General features: G+C 47.3%; 1 protein-coding gene across 1 annotated transcript; it reads right to left on the bottom strand.

Moving 5' to 3' along the window:
- Positions 1-2,980: 2,980 nt before the first annotated feature.
- On the bottom strand, positions 2,981-5,109 carry LOC132648275 (class I histocompatibility antigen, Gogo-B*0101 alpha chain-like). The gene is made up of 5 exons (XM_060368973.1): positions 5,040-5,109; positions 4,523-4,792; positions 4,019-4,294; positions 3,192-3,467; positions 2,981-3,084 (listed from the first exon to the last, which is right to left on the bottom strand). Exons 1-5 carry the CDS (start codon positions 5,107-5,109, stop codon positions 2,981-2,983), a joined length of 996 nt encoding a protein of 331 aa, XP_060224956.1.
- Between the last annotated feature and the right edge of the window lie 3,911 nt (positions 5,110-9,020).

The raw sequence follows: 9,020 nt of genomic DNA, 5'->3' as shown, positions 1-9,020 counted from the left end.
AATGGCTCTCTGGCTTTTGTAGGTTTGAGGATGTAGCTGTGTGCCCCAGTACCCTAGGGGTACTCAACAATGGCGGCTGAGCACAGTGCTCCTGCCTGCAGTAGAAGGCTAGAGCCTAGAGTCTGCGTGAATCCAGAAAGTCTTTTGGTGCTGGGTGTCCTGAGCGTTAGACCTGATGATCCCCTCCGCTGTGGGGTTTCCTCCTGCCAGGGACACCCAGTCTTTGCTTTGGGGACTGCCGTTATGTCTGGGGTGGCGAGTAGAACCCACAGGCACAGATGCCCACCCATGGCTCCGCCTTTCTGGCTGTTGGGAGCCTGGGCATCTGCCTAAACTGGGTAATTTTCCCGAGACCTTTTTGGGGTGGTGGTATCAGCTAAGTGCTTTGAGATCAGACCAGCCGTTTCCCTCCCTGTGGGTTTGCACCTGACAGTGAAACTCAGCCTCTGGTGCCCTGGTGTCCTGGGGCCCACAGTTCTATCTGAGGTGGCGAATCAGGCGCGCAGGCTGGGCTCTGTGCCTGAGTTCCTGAGTTCCCTGGCCCTGGCTCTGGCTCCGGGCTGGCTCCTGGGGCGCCCGTGGAACCCGAATCTTTTCCAGAGGATGTCTGGGTGACCTAAGGTCGGTCCCAATCGTTTCCTGCTCCATGGGGTTATCTCTCAACTGGAAAATCCAGTCTGTGATGTTGTGGGCCCACAGTTCAGTCTGGGACAGTGACCAGATCACGCTGGCATGTGGCTCTGGGCTGGCGACCAAGCGCCTGGTGGAACTGGAATCTCTTCCAAGGTTTAGCCGGGTGAGTTAAAGCTGATTGAATCCCCCAGGTAGGGTATCCTCTCACCTGGGAAACATAATCACTTGTGTTTTATGGCTGAGAGTTCTGATTGCTGGTCACTGCGCCGATCCTGCTGTGCTGCTGCTCAGAATGAGAGTCCTCCCGGCACCGCCATCTTGCCCCGCCCTCTTACCAGGACAGTTTTACAGAGACAGGTTACAGAGACAACAAACTACACACAGGTGAAGACAGAACGGGCCAGAGAATGAGAAATCACCAGAAGATTAGAACAGATTGCCAAAGCTAGGAGGAGGCCAAGCACAGCACCTCAGTGAGAGGCAGAGAAAAGCCTGATTGAGCCAGTCAGCTTGGTAGATTAGACTGTAGAATCTTCCATGCCTAGGTCTGGTGAGAGTTAGAGCAGAGAAGGAAATTCTTGGGGCTCAGCCCAAGTTGTGTAAAGCACAGCCCCTCTACGGCTCTCATCTTCACCTGAGGCAGTAAAAGCTACATTTACAAGAAGCCTCTACTTAGGTGAAGACGAGATTCTTCTCTAGATGTCAGGGGTCCTCTGGCACCTTGCTGTCCCCTGAATTTTGGCATCTGGCTTGACCGGCCTACTGCCCTGATACAACAGTGCATTCCTGGCTGACCTGGGGATTTCGGTAAGATCATCATCCTGAAACACCTTAAATCCTCCTCTCCCTCGGGGCTTCCTAAGTAACTCTTCTGAGGAACTTTCCAAATTACCATTATAAGCACATCTTGGTGGGCTATCCTGTGATTTCTAGTCACTTAGTAACCCTGCCAAAGGCAATTACATTCCTTCCGCTTCTGCCTATGTAGTTGTATGGAAAATTCAAATAAACAGAGACTTTGATCAGAGATACTGTCTTGGTCCTCATTTCTCATGCCCTTTTCCCCTTTTTCATTCCCACTCCCCATTCAGGATCTCCTGTGACAGAACTGCAGGTCAGGTCAATTAGAGAAAGTAAAACATTTAAGGATTACTATTATTAAGCACAGTTCAAGTTTATTAGAAAGAGAAGTGAACAGATTTAAGCTGAGGTTGAATGGAAAGACAGGCACCAGGAAAAGGAAAGAGAAGATTGAAATATGGATTTCAACTTCTCAACTTGCTTTGGTTGGCTTTACCCGCTAAGCAAACCATGGGAAGAATTTACCAAACAAAATTGCCAAAATATCCACATCCTTATATGTTCAAGAAGGAAGAATAAGTTTGTAGCTCATTGGAAACTAAAGTCCGTCTCTGGTGGAGATCGTCCAGGCCTGACTCTTCAGGTCAGCAGGAATGTCAGGGAAGACAGGTCCATGTGCAGAGGAGTCATGCTCAGGTCTAGGCTGGACTCACTTCCTGTGTCACACTGACAGGAGACAGACACTTGGAACAGTTCCATGCCAGTCACTGAAAGAAAAGTCGGGAGCTTTTGAAGTCACACACGGTGGGTGTCTCACAATATAGAAGGAAATAATGAAGAACAAATTCTGATTGGTGACTGTTAAGCCATGAAACTGAACAGGCCTTCATGCTAAAAGCAGTCCCACTACAGAGAGCCAGCACAGCTCAGGAATGTGTTCTCTGAATACCTCCTATGCTACTGGCAGACATGCAGCAGACCTCTGGGAACTGTCTCTGCCTCTGGCAGAACAAACTAGACCTGTTAAGAGCCCACAGCAAGAGGGCCAAGAGCCCCCACAATGGGTGCCTGTCTACCCTATTGCCAGGGTCTCAGGAACCAACTCCCATGCATCTACCGGGAGCCAAAGCATAGATGCCTCTGTCCACCCTGTGGGAAGCACACAGCCAGTGAGAGACAGGGAAGCAGTAAAGGCATGGGAGTGGGAGGATCTCCAGTCCAAAGCCCAGGGAAGTGTCTAGAACTGTGAGTGCAGCTCCAGGGAAGGAGCAAACAGGAGGGAGGTTTACATAGAGAGGACCAACTGGCCTCCTCAGGTCTGTTCTCAGTAGGGACCTTCTCTGTGGCATCTGTCTGTGGGGAATCAGAACCAGTGTGATGGGCCTGTCCATTATTTCCTTTATGCTCTACAATAGAGTTCATGTCAGCACACAGGCCCAGGGCCCAGGTGTGCATACTACCTTCCTCTGCTGAGGCAGGCACATTTAGAGCCTGGGTTTGAAATCTCTGGGGAGACAAGAACTCAGGTCACCTTCCTTCCTTACCTTTACTTCTTTGATAGCAGAAAGATCGCTACAGCTCCCACCACGAAAGCTCCAAGAACCAGACCAATAAGAATGGCCATGAGGAAGAGAGTTGGCTGAGGAGGCTCTGAGGAGGGAAGGGAAGGAAGAGTGAGGACCCTGACCCTCGCTCTCCACCCTGATCCTGCTCAGGCGTTTCCTGACAACAGGCTCTGTGCTCACACCTGCCCTTACCCCATCTCAGAGTGAGGGGCTCAGGTAATGCTTCATGGTTCACATGACATGTGTATCTCAGCTCCTCTCCAGAAGGAACCACCACAGCTGCCCACTTCTGGAAGGTTCCATCCCCTGCAGGCCTGGTGTCCACCAGCTCCATTTCCTGGGTGTGGTTGTTCCCATCCCTCTGCCAGGTCAGGGAGATGTCAGCAGGGTAGAAGCCCAGGGCCCAGCACCTCAGGGTCACATTCCCTCCAGGTCTGACTTGGTGGCTCACATGTGCTTGGGGAGCATCTGAGAGCAACAATTGGAACAGTCGTGCATTTGCATTCCTCCTGGGGTGTGAGCAGAGCTCGTGTGACCATCCCTGGACAGGAGGGGAGGGCTGCCTCAGGGAGGGGAGCAGACTCCAGTCAGAAGCCTAAAGGCCTGGTCTGGATGGTCTAATCCTGACTTTCATAATCGCCATGGGGCAGCAGGGAGCAGGAGACTCGGGGTCTCCCTCTAGGCAGATAGACTTCTGGATCTGACTGGACAGGGGGTGAGGGACTCAGCAACCCTGCAGTCAGACTCAGTGTCGCTGTGCAGGGAGAGTGAACCGGCCTGAGAGAGGCCATGATTCTGAGATGGAAGGGAGCTGCTGCTTAATTGACACACTGAACTGTCCTGGGAGAGGGTGAATCCTCTGGAGAGTCCCTCTCTTTGAGTCAGGAAACCGAGGAACACTCTTTGCCTTTGATGCAAGACAGTGTAAGTATTCCAGCTGCTCCCTGCCTAGGAGGAGGCCTCAGGTGACAGGAGCTCCAATCCCAGAAACAGAAGGAGCTGGCAAGTGCCTCTCTTACCAGAGCGCAGCAATGTCTCCTTCCCAAGGTCCAGGCATCTAGTAAGAATTTCCACACAAGGCCCCTGCAGGTAAGTCCCCAGTTCTTCTGCCCTTCTTATATTGTTCCATTGTTTTCTTACAGTTTGAGCTGCCTCACCCTCTGCAGTCCAGGAGCCCAGGTCCTCATTCAGTGTGATGTAATCGTAGCCATAGTAGGCGAACCGATAGTGACCGCGGAGGAAGCGCCCATCATTCCCCACACTGCAGCCTCTCACAACCTGTAGAGTGTGATATTCTTCCCCACCCCATCAGCTACCCGTCACTGGGATGCTTCCCAGCCTCCAGGAATTTTGTCCCAGTCTAACCCCCTAGCCAGGCACAGTCTGTGGCTTTCGCAGGTCGAAGGTCTCCAGAGCCCCCTTCCCCCATGGCCAAACCATGCACCCGGGGACTAGAGTGAAGCTCAGTGGAGCAGACCATGAAGGTATGTAGGGGATGTGACCTCAGAGCTGGGATCACTCACCGTTCTTTCTGTGCTCGTAGTAGTTCATCATCGATCGAAGATACTTTCGGTTAAAGTGTGAGTCAAGCAAGGCTTCCTCTGTCTCTCTCTCCCAGTATTTATATGGTTCCTGCGCCATCCAAGGAACCCGGGGTTGCATACTTCCAATTGCTGCCTTGCTGTCAAATGCCTCAAAAGGTGTGGTGTCCACGTAGCTGACCCGGACGAACCGGGGCTCCCCGAGGTCTGGTCCATAAATCAGCGTGTCGAAAATCTGCAGCCAGTGAGAACCTGGGGGTGGTGTGCACTGAGACCCTGACTCTTCTGCCTGGAGCCAGGGCAGGTTGGTGGGATGGGAAGGGAGCAGAGAGGGGTAGAGGAGGCCCTCTGGACCTGAGTTGAAGGAGAGGGTCAGGGGTCAACCAGCTGGGGGAGCTGGGAGGGTCTAGTTATGGGAGGGAGAAGATGCAGAGGTGAGGATTCCCAGAGCTGCACCTTGCTCCCCAAAAGGCCATTTGGCTCCAGGCCCAGCAAGTACCTGTGCAATTCTGTGTCAGGGCCATGGCCACCAGCAGGAGGAGGAGGGCACAGGGTCCAGGCGTCCTCATCCTCCGAGATGAGTTGAGTCTCAGTCAGCAGTGGCATCTCTTCACTTCATAACCCTGATGTGGATGAGGCTGATTGGCTGCTCTGAGATTTCCCAAAGGTAGTGACATGGACCAGGTGGGTTGGGTCTTGGAGAGGTGACCTCCTGGGAAAGAAATCTCTAGGGTCTCCTCTCCCACCTCAGACCCAGTTTTGTGACCATGTATCTTGGCATCAATGTCTGGACATAAGCTGCATTTCCTTGATCCATGTCCTCCTGGTCCTGGTCACCACATCCTTGAGTCTTAGCCCTGTGACCAGCAAGTCAGCGACTCTCAAACGTTGGGATGTCAGAATCTCTACACACCCTTAGACCTTGTGTAGCCTTCCATGCTGACTGTACGCTTGCGGGTTTTTTCAATCCACAGTCATCATGTTGGGAACTGGAGGCTTTGAGTTTTGATTCAATGAGGATATTAATAACTAATAGTAAGTAAGCAGAATAAAAAAGAGAAAGAACTGTTTTCTAAAACCAAATGGTGCTGTCTAAGAGCTTTTTGGATAGTCAACATTTCTGGGAGTCCTTATCTTCATCTTCCCCACTACACATCACGAGGATTTTTAACATTTTCTTTCATTTGAAAATCAGAAAAATGCAGTTTTCCAGACATGTTGTAGGAGAAACAATTTCAAAACTCATTTTTATATGTATGTATTTTTGTGTGTGTCTGTGTGTATGCAAGGAGTGTGTTCTCATGGGATCCCAGAAGAGGGAGTAGGAAACCCTGGAGCTGGAATTACAGGAACTTGTGAACTGCTAGATCAAGTGCTGGGAAATCAGTTCTGGTCTTCTCCAGAGCAGCCAGGGCTCTTCTCATCACTCCAGGCCCAGGAGAAAAATCATTAACATCTTCAAATAATTTCAGTTTTCTTTTTGAGACAGGGTCTCAGCATGTGCCCTGGTTGGCCTGGAAGTGGCTATGTAGACCAGGCTGACCTAGAATTCAGACATCCACCTGCTTCTGGCTCCAGATTGCTGACATTAAAGGAATTTGCCATCCACATGGGCTAATTGTAAGTTTGCTCATTGATAAGCCACTAAATGGTCACAGGTGGCACTTCCTCAAGATTGTTCACACTGTGGACTTGAAACATCATTGAGTCCTTGTGGAGGGCTGTTTGTCAGGCTGCTGTGTTATTGAGTTCTCAGCAAAAAACACATTTTCAAGCTGGCTTTCTCTTGGAGACAGGGATAGGCAGGATGTTTTTCCAAGTTCATTTCCTTTTGTTTGTGTAAGGTTCTCACAGACAGGTGGTCGAGGTGAACAAGTTTGATTTCTTGACAAACCCCTTCACTGTATCGAGGTTCTTGGCCCTGACTATGAAAAGGAATTATCCAGTAAACCAGGAGGGACAGTTTCTACTGGGAGCCCTTTTGTGTGCAGTGTGTTATTTTTTGTATTTTCTTTCAATCCTCACTCCCCACTCAGGAATTGTTCATCTCTGTTGGAGGGCTCTGGCATTTTGGTGGCCAAACAGGAACCTTAGCTGGGGGAAGCCATGAAGGACACTGCTTCGTTTATATGGTAAAGAGAAAAGGTCACGGTGAGTAAAATTCGAGAGTAAAAATGGGACATGGCAGTAGCCTCATGTTTTTTGTATGGAATTTAATTAGAAATAGTCTGTATATGTAGCACAGGACCGAGAAGGTGAAACTTCAGGGATAGAGAGAAAGAAGAAAGAAAGATGGTATGCTTCAGGACAAAATTAGATTAAACCATCAGCTCCGCCCGAAGATTTATATGTCCCTCCTAATGATAATAATTACTTGTTAGGAGAAGACTTTGAGGATGACTTAGATCCTGATTTCAGAGTTGGAGGAAGAAGCAGCTAAGTGTTATTCTGAGAGTTACCCTCTGCCTCAGGCTATGAATGTTAAAAATCCTGAGTCTTTGCAAAAAGAAATAAAAAAATTGGAATGGGGCTTAAAGGCAGTAATTACTAGGGAAAATGAGGCTCAATCCCCCACTCCAACTTCCTCATTGATTGCAGGCTTATACCCTCCTTCTGAAATAGCTACAGTTGCGATGGCTCAAAAGACAAGGGGGCCTTTTCCTTTGTCTACTGCATGAGCAACTGTATCCCCTTTACAAGCTTCTTTACAAGAAGCTATGCAGAAAGGGGAAGATATAATTGAGTTTTATCACTTTCCAATTATAGAGAAACATGGTGGATAGGTTAATATGTTGAGAGTCCATGCTCTTATACCTTTTAAACAATTAAAAGAATTAAAAATTTAATGCATTCAGTATGGTCCGACAGCACCTTTTATTCAAGCTCTGTTAGAGTCCTTTTCTACTGAGGCTCTGCCCAGGGGACTGGGAGCAATTAGTAAGAGCATGTTTATCAGGAGAAGATCATTTCATTGTGGAAGTCAAAATTTGCTGAGCAGTGTCAAGAATAGCCCAAATCACTCAAGCTAGGGGGAAAAAGGCAGCTTCTCAGTTTTTCCAGTAAGAAAGCTAATAGTTAATTCTGCTACAAAGCTTCTGTGGTCATAAAAAAATTGATTCATAGCAAGGTGCTTTGTCTGTTTGTTATGAATGTGTAAGTTTACCATATTCTATATATCTTGGTTATAAATTATTGGTCATTGGGTTTGTTTAAAATCTGCAAAAAGTAAAAGAAAAAATTGGGGGGGGGGGAGAGTCATATCCCTGAACACCACAGAATTATCTTCAATCTTTCTACCTGATCTTGACTTAATTTAGGTAGATGGAATCTATCAAGAAAATTGTCCATTTCATTTACATTTTCAAATTTTGTGGCGTATAGGCTTTTCTAGTAAGACCTAATGATGGTTTGGATTTCCTCAGTGTCTACAGTTATATCCCCCTTTTCATTTCTGATTTTGCTGATTTGGATAGTTTCTCTCTGGCTTTTTGTTAGTTTGGCTAAGGACTTGTCTATCTTGTTGATTTTCTCAAAGAACCAGCTCTTGGTTTCATTGATTCTTTGAATAGTTTTATTTATTTCTAATTGATTGATTTCAGCCCTGAGTTTGATTATTTCCAGTCATCTGGTCCTCTTGGGTGTATCTGCTTCTTTTTTTTTTCTAGGGCTTTCAGTTGTGCCATTAAGTTGCTTGTATGAGCTGTTTCAAATTTCTTCTTGAAGTCACTTAGTGCTATGAACTTTTCTCTTAGCACTGCTTTGGTTATGTCCCATAAGTTTGGGTGTGTTGTGCCTTCAATTTCATTGAATTCTAGGAAGTCTTTAATTTCTTTCTTTATTTCTTCCCTGACCCAGCTGTCATTGAGTAGCGAGTTGTTCAGTTTCCATGTATGTGTAGGCTTTTTGCTGTTTCTGTTGTTGTTGAGGTCCAGCTTTAGACCATGATGGTCAGATAGGATACAACAGGGATTATTTCAGTCTTCTTGTATCTTCTGAGGCTTGCTTTGTGACCAATTATATGGTCTATTTTGGAGAACGTTCCATGAGGTGCTAAAAAGAAGGTATACTCTTTTGATTTTGGGTGAAAAGTTCTGTAGACATCTATTAGGTCTATTTGATTTAGGGCCTCTGTAAGTGCCTTTGTTTCCCTGTTTTGCTTCTGACTGGATGATCTGTCCCTTAGTGAAAGTGGAGTGTTGAAGTCTCCCACTATTAAGGTGTTGGGGTTGATGTGTGATTTCAGCTTTAAAAATGTTTCATTTACAAATGTAGGTGGTCTTGTATTTGGGGCATAGATATTCGAAATTGTGATGTCCTCCTGTTGGAATTTTCCTTTGATGAGAAAGAAGTGCCCCTCCTCATCTTTTTTGATTAATTTTGGTTGAAAGTCTATTTTATTAGCTATTAGAATCACTACCCCAGCTTGGTTTTTGGGTCCATTTGCTTGAAAAACATTTTTCCAGCCCTTTACTCTGAGGTA

Source organism: Meriones unguiculatus, chromosome 16, assembly GCF_030254825.1.
Source record: "Meriones unguiculatus strain TT.TT164.6M chromosome 16, Bangor_MerUng_6.1, whole genome shotgun sequence".
NCBI classification, from domain to species: Eukaryota; Metazoa; Chordata; class Mammalia; order Rodentia; family Muridae; genus Meriones; species Meriones unguiculatus.
This window is presented reverse-complemented; position numbering and strand designations above follow the sequence as displayed.

Coding starts and splice junctions, on each gene's coding strand:
- LOC132648275 (XM_060368973.1), bottom strand. CDS start 5,109: ATGAGGACGCCTGGACCCTGTGCCCTCCTCCTCCTGCTGGTGGCCATG. Junction 4,295..4,522: donor CTACGAGCACAGAAAGAACG/GTGAGTGATCCC, acceptor GGGGTGGGGAAG/AATATCACACTCTACAGGTT. Junction 3,085..3,191: donor GCCCCTCACTCTGAGATGGG/GTAAGGGCAGGT, acceptor TTCCCTCCTCAG/AGCCTCCTCAGCCAACTCTC.